Genomic DNA, 16,235 nt, shown 5'->3' with positions numbered 1-16,235 from the left:
CCCACCTATCTTTTTGCACAGTGATATTACCACCCTTACAATGTTCAAAGTCAATCGCTGCTTGAGATAACAATTTGTTCCAGAGGCTGATGGTCATCTTGAAACCTGAAGCTGCATCATGTCTTGATGTAGTGAAACAAGTTCTCCCACATCTCATTCACTAACCAATGAGAAACAATCCACAGGGTCAAGGTATAGCTCTTGAAATGCTTCAGTTAGGTTTTCCTAAAACTGAAGTTGCAGCTCCCTGATCCCATGGTGCTACATCGAAGTATATCAACCAATGAACACACACTTAACATGTCAAAAGTTTTCATGGAATATTCTTGTATGAATGGAATTTAAAAATTTTTATTTTTGTGATCAATTTGCTTTCTAGATCTGTAATCCCATCCAGCCTCACATCTCAGTGAGATATCTGCATCTCCCTAATTTTCTCTTCGGCATTCCTGATTTCTATCATTGCACCATTGGTTTCTCTGCCTTTAGTCACTTGAGCTGCAGATGTTTGAGAATTTTATTCCTTAATAGCTCAACCTCTTTATCCTTCTCTCTCTCTCTCTCTTTCTCTCTCCCCTTTTCATGTTACCTCTTAAAAATGCATTCTTCAGTCAGATTTTTAATCACCTGTCCTAATAACTCAAGTGGCTCGGTCTTCTTTGTTGGTCACCCCTGTGAAAAACCTTGGGATGAATTACTGTGTTAAATTTATGGTGCTCTTTATAAACATAAGCGTCGATCATTGAGTTATTTGGTTAAAGGGTTAAAAGAAGGATTTTAACGTGGTCAATCCTCCTGTAGGTTTTGTTGGGCCCCGTGGAGATCCCGGTTCACCAGGCCCACCTGGGTCAACTGGGAATACTGGGCTTCCGGGACTACCGGGAAGGCCAGGAGCAACTGGTGAAAAAGGCTTGCCCGGAGATGCAATTGGGGCAGTGCCGGGATACCCTGGGGAACCAGGCCAACCAGGTCATCCAGGATCCAAAGGAGAAAAAGGAGATGCCGGAGGAATTGGATGGAAAGGCAAGCAATAGCTAGCATTATTATTCGTTTATTAAGTTCTGGGCTTCATGCTTCAGGAAGATTGTCAGAGCCATGGGGAGAGAGCAGAAAGGATTGATATTTGGTAAAAAAGGATGAGCAACTTCCCTTAATGTAATGAGAGTGGAGAAACTGGGATTGTCCCTGAAACAGCAGTGAGAGATAACCATAGTTCAGAAAAATCAGATGTAGAGTCATAGAGTCATAGAAATGTACAGCAAGGAAACAGACCCTTCAGTCCAACTCGTCCATGCTGACCAGATATCCCAACCCAATCTAGTCCCATTTGCCTGCAAATGACTCATATCCCTTTAAACCCTTCCTATTCATATACCCATCCAAATGCCTTTAGTGTTGCAACCGTACCAGCCTCCACCACTTCCTCTGGCAACTCAATCCATACCACCCTCTGCATGAAAAAGTTACCCCTTAGGTCCCTTTTATATCTTTCCCCTCTCACCCTAAACCTATGCCCTCTAGTTCTGGACTCTCCCACCCCAAGGAAAGGACCCTGTCTATTTATCCTGTCCATGCCCCTCATGATTTTATAAACCTCTAAACGGTGACCTCTCAGCCTCTGACGTTCCAGGGAAAACAGCCCCAACCTATTCAACCTCTCCCATAGCTCAAATCCTCCAACCCTGGCAACATCCCTGTAAATCTTTTCTGAACCCTTTCAACATCCTTCCAATAGGAAGGACACCAGAATTCTATTTGGGTAAAGATAAGACATAGCAAGCAGAGATATCAAGCTACCTTCCCTCTAGCTCTTTCTCTTCTGCAAGACTCTCCAAGATTTGTGCCCAGTAGTGACTTCCGAAGCTGGACGATAACACTGGAAATGTCTTTGGTACAACTGATTGACACACCTGGATCCTCAGTGGCTGAGCAACTACAATTTAGAGTGAGTGTTGGCAATAATGTGTAGGTCTCCTAATAATAACTTAACTGCAGGACAAAGCAAACAGAAAAAAAGAATAGGGACTTGTAAGAAGCGTACTGCAACTCCATCCAAATGTACTGCAATAATTAAGAATGATTTTAATCTTCATATAGATTGGATGAATCAAATTGCGAAGATCGCTGGAAGATGAATTGATAGAATCCACTCGGGTGAATTTTTGAACATAGTATGCTCCATGCCAACCAGAGTACAGGCTGTTTAAGACTTTGTAATGTGCAATGAGACAGGATTTACTAATGACCTCCCAGTAAAGGCAATAGTGATCATAACACAAAATAATTTACATTTATTTTAAGGATAAGATGTACGTATCTAAGCCTTAAGTTTAGGTAGTTACAAGATTATGGAGATGGAGTTGGCTCAAGCGACCTGAGAAAATAAGATTGAGAAGCAGTGATGGACATTTAAGGCAACACTTTGTAACTCCTTCGATATATTGCATTGGGAAAGCTGCACCATCCATGGAAAAATGAAGAGTTTAAGGGTGGTATCAAATTGAAATTATATGCAGCAGTACTGGGGAAATGAGTGAAGGCTCAGATTGGACAGATTCACAAAGCATTGTCTTGTCTTTAGGTGCGGATGGAGTACCGGGAGTTAAAGGGCTCAGTGGTGAAGAAGGCAAACCAGGGCTACCTGGCCCTACAGGAGTTCCAGGAGTGAGGGGACCACCTGGGGCCAAGGGGCAGGATGGGTCACCAGGGTTACAAGGGATACCTGGTTTTCCAGGCCCTCAAGGTAAGCACCAATAAATGTCTGTGGTTGAGAAAACTCAGGAAAGCTGAGCAGAAAGACAACATTAATGTCAACCCGCTCTTTACTCACCTAACTATCAGAAAGTTCATGCGCTGTTCTAGAGTTTTAAATTCAGGTTGACACTCCTGGTGCAGTACTGAAGGAAAGCTTCACTGTTCCAGGGGCTGGTATTGAGAGAGACTTGGATAGTCAGACAGTCAATGTTGAGACACAGCTGCTCTATCAGAGCACCAGTACTAAAGGAGTACTGCTCCATGGGAGGTCAGTACTGAGCAAGTGCTATCCATTCAGAGGAACAGCATTGAATAAGCATTACACTGTTGGAGCTCAGTATTGAGGAATTTACTTAATTTGTTCATGAGATGTGAGAGGCCAGTAATTATTACTCATCCCTAATTGCTGAGAGGCAGGGTTGGAGTCACATATACATCAGATCAGGTAAAGAGGGCAGTCTTCCTTCCTCACGGGACGTAAGGAATCTTTTTTTAATGACAACCAATGATGGTTTCATGGTCATTTGTAGGCTATATTTTTTTTCACAATTTAATTGAATAGAAATATCATAACCTTTCCTTATTGTAACAAACCTTTGTCCCCAGAACATTAGCTGGGATCAAAGTCTCAGTATTGAGGGAGTGCTGCACTATCAGAGGGTCAGTATTGAGGGAGCGTTGCATTGTCAGAGGGTCAGTTTTGAGGGAGTACTGCACTGTCAGAGGGTCAGTGCTGAGAGAGTGCTGTACTGTTAGAGAGTCAGTACGGGGGGAGTGGTGCAGTGTCAGAGGTTCAGTACTGGGGGAGTGCTGCACTGTCAGAGGGGCAGCACTGGGGGAGTGCTGCACTGTCAGAGGGTCAGTGCTGAGGGAGTGCTGCACTGTCGCAGAGTCAGTGCTGAGGGAGTGCTGCACTGTCAGGGGGTCAGTGCTGAGGGAGTGCTGCACTGTCGCAGAGTCAGTGCTGAGGGAGTGCTGCACTGTCGCAGAGTCAGTGCTGAGGGAGTGCTGCACTGTCACAGAGTCAGTGCTGAGGGAGTGCTGCACTGTTACAGGGTCAGTGCTGAGGGAGAACCGTCAGAAGGTTAGTACTGAGGGAGCATGTCAGAACGTCTGTATTGAGGGAATACTGCTCTGTAATACTGTGAGTACTGAGAGAATTTCACATTGTCAGAAGTGCCAGGTTTCACGCAGAGACAGTGCTGAGGGAGAACTGCACTGTTACAGGGTCAGTGCTGAGGGAGAACCGTCAGAAGGTTAGTACTGAGGAAGCATTGTCAGAACGTCTGTATTGAGGGAATACTGCTCTGTAATGCTGTGAGTACTGAGAGAATTTCACATTGTCAGAAGTGCCAGGTTTCACATAGATTGCTAAACGGAAGTCTCGTCTGCCTTCTCAATTGGAGATTAAGGAAACAAACATTAGTTTGGAGAAGAGGCGGGGGGGGCGGGGGGTTGGGGTCTTCTCTTTAATGTGTTAGTAAATGTTTATTCCTCAAACAATATCAACAAACAGATCACCCAGTCATTCTTGGGAGTTTGTGAGTTTTGATTTGTTTTATTTGATTTGTTATTATTGTCACGTACCAAGATACAGTGAAAAGTATTTTTGTGCGTGCTAATTAGGCAAATCACATCTTACATAATTACATCAGGCTAATAGAACAGAATGCAGAATATAGTGTTACAGCTGCAGAGAAGGTACAGAGAAAGATCAACTCTAAATATGAGAGATTTGTTAATAAGTCTGATAGCAACAGGGAAGAAGCTGTTCTTGAATCTGTTGGTACGTGTTTTCAAACTTTCGTAGGGTCTGCCTGATGGAAGAGGGTGGAAGAGAGTCTAAGTGGGGTGGCTGGGGTTTGTAATTATGTCGGCTGCTTAGCCAAAGCAGCAGGAAGTGTAGATAGAGTCAATGGAAGGCAGGTTGGTTTTCGTGTTGAACCTAATTGACTACATTTCATAAAGTGTTTCATTGATTGATGCATTTCACAACACCCTGGGCTAGCACTATCAAAAAGTAAGTTTTTTTTCTTCCCTTTATCTCATTGTGTGCTGCCTTAAAACACAATTGCCTCATGGTGAACTGAAGCACAATTAATCAAGTTGTTAATCTGCAGGGCCTTTCTGTAGTTCCAAGCTTCTAGATCCAGCTTCTAGAGACTGGGGATATTAGGCAGGTTGGGGTTTAGTAATTGTTGGTGCCCATCTCCCCTATCTATCACCTCTCTGGAATTAAACCCAAAGAAAGGTAAACACAGCATACAGCTTTCATCAGGAACTATCTGCTGGCAATTCATTCCCTATCCCATTTACCCCTTCCATCTGCCATCAATGATGTTGTAGCAGGTTGGTATTCCATTGCAATTCATGCACAGGATCTGATAATCACTGACAAAACCAGCATTATTGCCCATTCCTAATTCCCAAAAGTCTGATTCGTAAACCAGATGGGTTTATATCATCATCTAATAGTTTCATGGTCGCAATCATGATTATAATTTTGAATTCCTGTCTTATATAATGAACTGAATTTAAATTCTCCAGGTGCTATTTTGGATTTAAATTCTTAAATCCAGTTCTTCAAGTTATTAATCGCAAACATAACCATGATCTTAAAAGAACCGGCAGACGAGATAATTGATACACTGGCTTTAATTTTCCAAAATTTCCTAGATTCAGGGAAGATTCCATAAGTTTGGACACCAAGAACGTATCCCTTTTATTCAAAAAGGGAGGGAGATAGACAGCAGGAAGTTACAGATCAAACACCTGAACATTTGTCGTAAGGAAGAAGTTAGAAACTATTATTAAAGATGTTAGAGCAGAGCACTTAGAAAAATTCACAGCAATCAGGTAGAGTCAACATGGTTGTGTTAAAGGGAAATCATGTTTAATCAATTTATTGGAGATCCTTTAGGAGCTGACATGTACTGTCGAAAAGGGGGAACTGGTGGAGGGAATGCATTTAGATTTCCAGAAGGCATTTGATAAGGTGCCACATTCAGAAAATGAAAGCTCATAGTGTAGGGGTCAACATATTGGCATAGACTGAAGATTAGGAGAAAATGAGGACTGCAGATGCTGGAGATCAGAGCTGAAAAATGCTAGGTTGGATGCTTTTTTGGAAATTGAGAGTGTGTTGCTGGAAAAGTGCAGCAGGTCAGGTAGCATCCAAGGAGCAGGAGAATCGACATTTCTGGCATAAGCTCTTCTTCAGGAATGAAGATTGCCTGGTTGAGGTGAAACACAGAGTAGGCATCAATGAGTCATGTTTTGGTTGGTCCACAGGGATCAATAATAGCCTCTCAACTTCTTATAATTTATATAAATGACTTAGATGAAGAGAGTGAATAAATGGTTGTTAAATTTGCTTACAACAAAAAGATGCATAACAAGCCAAACATATGCAGGCTAGGTGGATTAGCCATGTTAAAATTGTCTGTCGTGTTCAGGTATGTGCAGGCTAGGTGGGTTAACCATGGTAAGTACAAGTTTACAGGGCAACGATAGGGGGTGAGTCTGGGTTGGATGCTTTTTTTGGAAGTTGAGAGTGTGTTGCTGGAAAAGCACAGCAGGTCAGGCAGCTTCCGAGGAGCAGGCGAATCGACATTTCAGGCCAGAACTCTTCATCAGGAATCCGGTCCGAAACGTCGATTCTCCTGCTCCTCGGATGCTGCCTGACCTGCTGCACTTTTCCAGCAACACACTCTCGACTCTGACCTCCAGCATCTGCAGACCTCACTTTCTCCCTGCTTTTTTGGAAGGTCAGCGTGGACTTGATGAGCTGAATGGTCTCACACTGTAAGGGTTCTATGATTCTAACAAAGCAAATTATGAACAGGATTCTCAAAGCGCTATCGAGGTGTGGATAGGTTAAGTGAATGATCGAAGATGTGGAATTAGTATATAATGTGGGAAAGCGAGATATGTGAATTTTGACAGGAAGAGTAAAAAAATGTTATTATCTAAATGAGAAGGATTGATATGTCCTGGTGCATGAATTGAGTACAGTATGCAGGTAATTAGGAAAAGTAATTGAATATTATTGTTTCTTGAATGCAAAAGTTTGGAGTTTATGCTCCAGTTATACATGGCATTGGTAAGACCACATCTGGATACTTTATATAGAATCGGTCTCTTTATTTAAACAAAAGTATATAAATGCATGGAAAGCAGTTCAGAGAAGGTTTACCAGTCTTATATCTGGAATGGGAGGATTGTTTTATGAGAAAAGGTTGGACAGGGTAGGTCTGTATTGGAGCTGGGGAAAATAAGAAAATAAGATTTAATTGAAACATGGAAGGTCCTGGGGATCTTGATAGGTGGAATGCAGAAAGGATGTTACCTCTTGTAGAAGAATCTGGATCGAGGGCTTACTCTCTATACATAAGGAATTCTTATAATTTTAAAGCAATTGTAGAGATAGATTCTTGATGAGTAAGAAGGTGAAAGATTTTTGGAATGAGGACTTATTAGATCAGCCATGATCTTATTGAATGGCAGAGTAAGCTCAAAGTGCCAACTAGTCTATTGTGTGGCTAATCTTGGAGATTCATATGTTATAGGAATTTGGTCAATTGGAAATTTCAAATTGTGGATAGATGATGTCAATGAAAATGGAAATGGTTATTCCTCTGATTGGTCTGTGCGCTGTGAGGAATGTGCAACAGTCACAGGATTAACACTGAAAGCTCCATTGTCTCATCTTTTGAACATAACAGTTTTAGTCTGTCCACCTCCTCCTCATTATAAGACCATACGATATAGGAGCGGAAGTAAGGCCATTCGGCCCATCGAGTCCACTCCGCCATTCAATCATGTCTAGCACTTCAAGCTCTTCTCCATTTACCCCCCTCCTCTGTCATCCCTCCCCCTGCTCATCCAGTCCTTCCTCCTCCTCTCCTCTCACCTACTCACTTTCCTCTGTCTTCTCGTTCCAATGCATCTCCAGCCTCCTCCTGTCCCTCCACTCTCTGGCTTCTCTTCTTTTTCCATCTCTCTCTTCCCTCCTCTTCTCTTCTCTCTTCTCCTCATCCCTCTGACTAATGACGATTTGTTACGTTTCAGGTTCTTTTGGTTTCAAAGGGGATCGTGGTGACAGAGGGCCCCCAGGCCCAGCTGGAATGAAAGGTTTGCCTGGAATTCCTGGTATCCAGGGATCCCGCGGGGATGCAGGATTCCCCGGATCCCCTGGTCGCTTCGGAGTGGATGGTCTGCCAGGTCTTGATGGCCTGAAAGGTAACAAGTAACTGGAAATCATTTCAACCAGTTCTACTGAATAAATACTGATACTGATAAACCAATCCCTCTGAATTAAAGAGTGTAAAATTCCCCTTTTGTGTGTTTGCTGTGTTGAGGGGGTAAACAAATGAATTTAATGCTCTTTTTTCAATGGAGATTAACTGGAGAACCCCAGGCCTGTTACTCTGCTTCCTCCCTTGTGACCTTTACTGAGGTAAAACAACTACCTCATACTGGGTATTGAACTATATCATCAATCTGTGACCTTCACTGGGGTATAACTTTATGCCCATTCTGTGACCCACACTGAGGTTTAAGACTATGTGCTCATTTTGTGACCCACACTGACGTGTATAGTGCAATACCTACATTATACCCCAGACTGTGAATCACTTGAAGTATAGTACTATACCCCATTCTGTGCACCACACTGGGCGATAACACTACAGGCTGACTTCTTAATGCACAATATTATTCAGCTCTGTATCAGTTCCCTTGCCGTAACGTGTTTAAAGTTAGGATATTGCTAGTCCACTATCAGCTGGTTCTGAGCTCTCCAACTGACACAATGGCATTGTATTCATTCATACATCGAGTCAACAGCATGGAAACAGACCCTTTGGTCCATCCAATTCATGCCGACTATAATCCCAAACTAAATTAGTCCCACCTGCCTGCACGTGGTCCATATCTTTCCAGACATTTCTTATTTATGTACTTATCCAAATGTCATTTGAACATTGTAACTGCATCCACATCCATCATTTTCTCTTCCTTTAGGTCTGAAAGGTTCTCCAGGAATGGCGGGGTTCCCCGGTGTTGAGGGGTTTCAGGGTCGACCTGGCCTGCCCGGCTTGAAGGGAGAAGCGGGATCCCCTGGAATTATAGGGAACTGGGGTTCAACTGGAGTGAAGGGTATTAAAGGTAAGAGTCAATCTACAACAGTATCCTTCCTCTGAGCTAATGTTTGTGAGCTGTCTGAATAACACTCTAATGAAGAGTGTTATTAAAGAAGCTATTAAAGAAGCTGAGACCTGCCTGTACCTTTGAGTTTGGTATGTACCTCTTATAGTAAGAGGTGATTTATAGGTAGATTATAGACTGATGTTCAGCACAGGGAGAGCTGCAGTATCAGAGGTTTCATTGTGCAACTGAGATCTCAGACTGATAAGAAACCCATGTTCAAAACAAAATGTAGCAAAGTTCGGTCTGGAACATGACTAACTAGTGCTTCTTGAGTCCTTTTTATCTGAGGTTGGATGGCAGAATTCCATCTTCACACATTATGTGTACAACTGTTCAGGAAATCCGACAGATTCCTGGCACATCCCATTTCCATTCAGCGGATTTCTGTACCTCTCATCCATGCTCCCAGGTTCCGCCTATTCCATTCCAAGGAATGCAGCCTGGAATGCTCAGTTTACGATTCACATGCAGAAAGATGAAGCCAGTGCACAGATCCATCAATATAGCTATCCTTAACATCCAGAAAGCATTTAATGCGTCAGTCTGGCTCTCAGGTTTTGTTATATGCCAATCTGATTTCCTCAGCCTTTCCCCACCACAAACCTCACAGCAAAACGTCGCTCTTTGGGTAATGGAGAATTAGAGAGCGCATCGGACCCAGACTAGAGGTTTAGAAGGATGCTAGGAAGCTGGGGAGTAAGGAGGTGCAGGGAGGATGAAAGATTTGGAATTATATTGCACATAGAACCTATTATGTATATAGCTGCATTATGGCAGACACTAAAGGAATCAAACTGATCCAATCCTCAGCTCCACTTATTGGGCACATGCCATTCATGGATGGGTGCCTCATCGGAAACAAAGGCTTTGTGCAGGTGGCAGATTGTTGCAGAGTGATGCTGTCTTATTTATGATCATAGGTGACCGTGGACAAACTGGACCTCCAGGACCACCCCCACCTATCGAACCTGCCATGATGGTGAGAGTGAAGGGGGAGAAAGGAGACGACGGTTTGCCTGGGGAACCCGGATTTGTTGGTCCCAGAGGTAAGTACTGCCATAATATAAAAACTGAAACAAAAAATGAATATTTGATGTTGTTATCTGGTTTTGTGCACAGTTGCATTTTGCCTCTGATTCCAGGTATAATCCTGTATCTTCCCCACATTGTTTCGAACACTTTTCCCAGTCTGTGTTGCTGTTTGATTGAACCCTGTCAAACATCGTGTGGACATGAGATCTTTTTTTGTACTCAGCCATTTGTAGGACCTTGGAATGAACTGCTTAAAGGGGCAGTGGAAGCAGTTTCAATAACTTTCACAAGGAAATTAGAAAGGAAATAATGGCAGGACAATGGGAAAAGTTTGATTTGATTTATTATCATTACATGTACCTAGGTACAGTGAAAAGTTTTGTTTTGTGTGCAGTACAGGCAGATTGTACCATACAAGATGCATTCAGGTAATAGAACAGAGCGAGGAATACAACGTTATGGCTGCAGAGAAAGTGCAGAAAGAGTGAGGTCAACATTAAATTTAAAATTTGAGAGATCCATTCAGAAATCTAATAACAGCGTGAAAGAAGCTGTTCTTGAATCTGTAGGAACATGTGTATGAGCTTTTGTATCTTCTGCCCAATGGAAGAGGTTGTTAGCGAGCATCACTGGAGTGGGAGGGGTCTTTAATGATGTTGGCTGCCTTCCCAAGGCAGTCGGAAGTATAGATGGAGCAGGGGATATGACACAATTTGAATAGCTCGTTCAAAGACACAGTTCAGGCACGATGAGCTAAATGACCTGTATCAGTCTTTGAATCTGAACTGTTTTTTTGACTCATAGTTGATTAATTCTTTATACACTCAGATTGACCGTGCCGGTTATATCCAAATTGACGGATATTCAAAATATGGTGCGAATGAAACTGTTGTGTTTTTGGACTTGTCTTTAACTTACGAGTAAGAGAAAGGCAATCATGCGATCTATTGCCTAACAGCAGGGCTGGCTAATGTGGCTGATTAAAGATTGAAGGAAAGGCTGGATTGTTTGCTGAAAAGATTGTTTACATTTGGCATTAGCCACAGCAGCATCTGTGTTTACAGTGGTTTGACTGCTGGTCTCCAAAATCCCAGGATGTTGTTACAAACATTGGGTGACTACCAACATAAAATGAAGAGTTGGATAGATAAATCAGCTTTTATAGGCAGGTACAAGGCTCCACGTGATTCATATCACCAGAGAGTTGGGTTCTCAGCGGACTACTTGCGTGCCAAACTCAATAAACAGCAAGTGATAGAGCTAAGTGATCCCACACCAATGGATCAGATCTAAGCTCTGCAGTCCTACCACATGAATAGTGGTGGATAATTAAACAACTCACTGGAGGAAGAGGTTCCACAAATATCCCCATCCTCAATGATGGAGGGTCAGTGCCAAAGGTAAGGCTGATGCATTTGCAACAATCTTCAGTCCAAAGTGCGGAGTGGATGGTCCATCTCAGGCTCCTCCAGTCGTCCCCAGCATCACAGATTCTAGTCTCCAGCCAATTCGATTCACTCCACGTGATTTCAACATACAGCTGGAGACACTGGATACTGCAAAGGCAATGGGCACTGATAACATGCCAGCAATAGTACTGGAGACAATAGCATAATAGTACTGAGTACTGTTGTGCTCCAGAACGTGCTGCTCCCCTAGCCAAGCTCTTCCAGTACAGTTACAGCACTGGCATCTACCCAACAATGTGGAAAATTGCCCAGGTATGTCCTGTACTCAAAAAGCAGGACAAATTCAACCCGGCCAATTACCGCCCCATCAGCCTACTCTCCATCATCAATAAAGTGATGGAAGGGGTCATCAACAATGCTATCAAGCAGCACCTACTCAGCAACAACCCGCTCAGTGACGCCCAGTTTGCGTTTCGCCAGGGTCACTCAGCTCCTGATCTTATTACAGCCTTGGTTCATACATGGGCAAAAGAGCTGAATTCCAGAGGGGGCGTGAGAGTGACAGCCTTTGACATCTAGGCCGCATTTGACCAAGTATGGCATCAAGTATCCCTGGCAAAACTGGATTCAATGGGTTTCGGGGCAAACACTCTGCTGGTTAGAATTATACCTGACACAAAGGAAAATGGTTGTGGTTGTGGAGGGTCAGTCATCTCAGTCCAGGACGTCTCTGCAGATGACCCTCAGGGTAGTGTCCTCAGCCCAACAAGCTTCAGCTGCTTCATCATTGACCTTCCCTCTATCATAAGGTCAGAGTGGGAATGTTCACCGTTGATTGCACAGTGACTCTTCAGGAAATGACATCACCAACCCAAACATATAAATAGAAAGCAGGAATTATCAGTGCTTCACTGAAGAGGCCCACTGAAGATGTTACCTAGTAGGGTGACAAAACATCTGGAAATGAACCTTCTAGCTCAGCGAAGAAACCTACATCCACTCCTCAGACACTAAAGCAGTCTGTGCTCGAATGCAACAAGATCTGGACAATATCCAGGCTTGGGCTGACAAGTGGCAAGTAACATTTGCGCTGCACAAATGCCAGATAACTACCATTAAGAGACACTCTAACCACTGCCTCCTGACATTCAGCGGTATAAACATCACTGAATCCCCACTGTCAACATCCTTTGAGTTCCCATTGACCAGAAACTCAACTGGACTCACCACATAAGCGCAGTGGCTACAAGAGTAGGTCAGAGACTAGGAATCCTGTGGCAAGTAACTCACTTCACAACACCCCAAGTGTATCCACCATCTATGAGGCACAAGTCAAGAATGTGATGGAATACTCTCAATTGCCTGGATTGATGCAGCTCCAACAACACTCAAGAAGCTTGACACCATCCAGGACAAAGCAATCCACTTTGATTGGCATCACATCTACAAACATTTAATCCCTCCACCACCAGCGCTCAGTCGAAGCAGTGTGTACTATCTACAAGCTGCACTGCAGAAGTTCACCAAAGATCCTCAGACAGCACCTTCCAAACCCATGACCACTTCAATCTAGAAGGACAAGGGCAGCAGCACTTTGGAACACCGCCTGCAAGTTCCCCTTCAACCCACTCACCACCCTGACTTGGAAATATACCACCATTCCTTCACAGTCATTGGGTCAAAATCCTGCAATTCCTTCCCTACCGGCATTGTGGGTCAACCCACAGCAAGTGGACTGCAACGATTCAATAAGGGAGCTCAGCACCATCTTCTCAGGGCAAATAGGGATGGGCTATCAATAATGGCCAGCCAGCGACGCCCATATCCCACAAATGAATTTAAATAAAAAGTTTCTAAAATGTATCTTAAAATCTCAGGCTCGGGTAATGAGCCAGGATCTGAGAGAATGTCCACAGTTAGAGGTTGGAAGTCTCAATGGGTTCATCACACTGAGATGTCGGTGGGGTTCGTGCTTGGATTAATAAGACCAACTTTGTCAGCATATGAAACAAGGCTGAGAGATTCATCCAGCTTACAGAGAATTTCCAGCAAAAGTCCTCACTGTGAAAACCAGTTCGAGAGTTAAGTGTTACCAGGTTGGGAATGAGAGTAACAGAATTAAACCCTCAGCAGCTAAGAATCAAGTTGGACATGTTCCGGGAGAACTGAACAACAATTTATGGGACAAGATCAAGTTCATCTTTCTCAGTTCTGTTCAAAGTAAAAGGGGGGTCTCAGGTTGACCGGGCTAATTTTGGATTAACTTTAATTCAAAGAAATCTGAGATGACAGGTTTTGAAAGACAAAAAAACAGGGATTCCTATCTCTGGAGAAAGCAATATCTTTCAAAACAATTCCATGGAATAACTGAAGGAATTACAACAAGCCATCATGTTTTAAGATTTTTACGCTAATAACCAGGCTAGAAGCAATGACTAAACATCTTTATACTTTCAGAAATTTCCTTTTGTTTAACTCACTAATGGGATATGGGTGTCACTGACTGGTCAACATTTATTGCCTGTCCCCAGTTGCCCCTTGAGAAGATGATAGTGAGCTGCCTTCTTGAACCGCTGCAGTCCACCTGCAGTGGGTTGACCCACTATGCCATTAGGGAGGGAATTCTAGAATTTTGACCTAGTCACAGTGAAGGAATTGTGATATATTTCCAAGTCAGGATGGCAAGTTGCTTGGAGGGGAACTTGCAGATGGTGGTGCTCCCATATATCTGTTGCCCTTGTCCTTCTAGGTAGAAGTGGTCCTGGGTTTGGAAGGTGCTGTCTGAGGATGTTTGGTGAATTTCTGCAATGCATTTTGTAGGTAGTACACACAGCTGCTACTGAGCGTCAGCAGTAGAGGGAGTGGATGCTTGTAGATGTGATGTCAATCAAATGGACTGCTTTGTCCTGGATGGTGTCAAGCTTCTTGAGTGTTGTTGGGACTGTCCAGGCAAGTGAGGAGTATTCCATCACATTCCTGACTTGTGCCTTGTATTTGGTGGACAGACTTTGGGGAGTCAGGAGGTGTGTTATTGGCCATAAAATTCTGAGCAACTAAGGGTAAATGAGGACAGGAGATGCTGGAGAATCAGAATCTAAAAGTGTGGCACTGGCATAGTACAGCAGGTCAGACAGCACTCGTTAAGCAGGAGAGTCGATGTTTGAGGCATAAGCCCGACTTGCTGTGCTTTTCCAGCACCACACTGTTCGATAGTATTCCAAGCCTCTGACCTGCTCTTGTAGCCGCTGTGTTTATGTGGTGAGTTTCTGGTCAATGATAACCCCAGGATGTTGACAGTGGGGGAGTCAGTGATGGAAGCACCATTGAATGCCAAGGAGCAGTGGTTAGACTGTCCCTTATTGGTGATGGTCATAGCTTGGCATTTGCTTGAGTCTTACTTGCCAGTTGTCAGCCCAAGCTTGGGTATTGTCCAGACCTTGTTGCATTTGGACATGAACTGCTTCAGTATCTGAGGTGCTGAACGTTGTGCAATCGTGATTTCATAGTCATCAGTAGATTTTTAATTCCAGTTTTTTAATTGAATTCAAATTCCACGATCTTCCGTGGCAGGATTCGAACTCAGGTCCCCAGAACACCCTTGGGTGTCTGGATTAATAGTCTAGCCATAATAGCACCAGGCCATCCTCTTCCCAATACCTCCCAAAACATCCAAAACTTTAGACAAAAATAAAGTGGCATTGTTTTATTACCCCAATGGTTTCTCCGCTTCCTTAGAGTCATAGAGTCATAGAGATGTACAGCATGGAAACTGACCCTTCGGTCCAACCCGTCTATGCCAACCAGATATCCCAACCCAATCTAGTCCCACCTACCAGCACCTGCCCCATATCCCTCCAAACCCTTCCTAGTCATATACCCATCCAAATGCCTCTTAAATGTTGCAATTGTATCAGCCTCCTCTACATCGTCTGGCAGCTCATTCCATACATATACCACACTCTGCGTGAAAACGTTGCCCCTTAGGTCTCTTTTATACCTTTCCCCTCTCATCCTAAACCTATGCCCTCTAGTTCTGGACTCCCCCACCCCAGGGAAAAGACTTTGTCTATTTATCTTATCCATGCCCCTCATAATTTTGTAAGCCTCTATAAGGTCACCCCTCAGCCTCCGACGCTCCAGGGAAAACAGCCCCAGCCTGTTCAGCCTCTCCCTCCAACTCAGATCCTCCAACCCTGGCAACATCCTTGTAAATCTTTTCTGAACCCTTTCAAGTTTCACAACACCTTTCCGATAGGAAGGAGACTAGAATTGTATGCAATATTCCAACAGCGGCCTAACCAATGTCCTGTACAGCCACAACATGACCTCACAACTCTTGTACTCAATACTCTGACCAATAAAGGAAAGCATACCAAACGCCTTCTTCACTATCCTATCTACCTGTGACTCCAATTTCAATGAGCTATGAACCTGCATTCCAAGGTCTCTTTGTTCAGCAACACTCCCTTGGACCTTACCATTAAGTGTATAAGTCCTGCTAAGATTTGCTTTCCCAAAATACAGCACCTCACATTTATCTGAATTAAACTCCATCTGCCACTTCTCAGCCCATTGGCCCATCTGGTCCAGGTCCTGTTGTAATCTGAGGTAACCCTCTTTGCTGTCCACTACACCTCCAATTTTGGAGTCATCTGCAAACTTACTAACTGTACCTCTTATGCTCACATCCAAATCATTTATGTAAATGACAAAAAGTAGAGGGCCCAGCACCGATCCTTGTGGCACTCCACTGGTCACAGGCCTCCAGTCTGAAAAACAACCCTCCACCACCACCCTCTGTCTTCTACCTTTGAGCCAGTTCTGTATCCA

The 16,235-nt window shown here is 43.7% G+C and overlaps 1 protein-coding gene across 1 annotated transcript in view; it reads left to right on the top strand.

Moving 5' to 3' along the window:
• The window catches only part of LOC122550471 (collagen alpha-2(IV) chain-like), a 122,018-nt gene that overhangs the window by 60,383 nt on the left and 45,400 nt on the right, over positions 1-16,235 (top strand). The window contains exons 23-27 of the mRNA XM_043691237.1: positions 802-1,023; positions 2,582-2,743; positions 7,825-7,995; positions 8,779-8,922; positions 9,885-10,010. Coding sequence (XP_043547172.1) covers positions 802-1,023; positions 2,582-2,743; positions 7,825-7,995; positions 8,779-8,922; positions 9,885-10,010 — 825 coding nt within the window. The remainder of the gene's footprint in view (positions 1-801; positions 1,024-2,581; positions 2,744-7,824; positions 7,996-8,778; positions 8,923-9,884; positions 10,011-16,235) is intronic.

Source organism: Chiloscyllium plagiosum, chromosome 6, assembly GCF_004010195.1.
Source record: "Chiloscyllium plagiosum isolate BGI_BamShark_2017 chromosome 6, ASM401019v2, whole genome shotgun sequence".
NCBI classification, from domain to species: domain Eukaryota; kingdom Metazoa; phylum Chordata; class Chondrichthyes; order Orectolobiformes; family Hemiscylliidae; genus Chiloscyllium; species Chiloscyllium plagiosum.
Note: the sequence above shows the minus strand (reverse complement) of the source record. Positions and strands in the feature narration are given on the sequence as shown.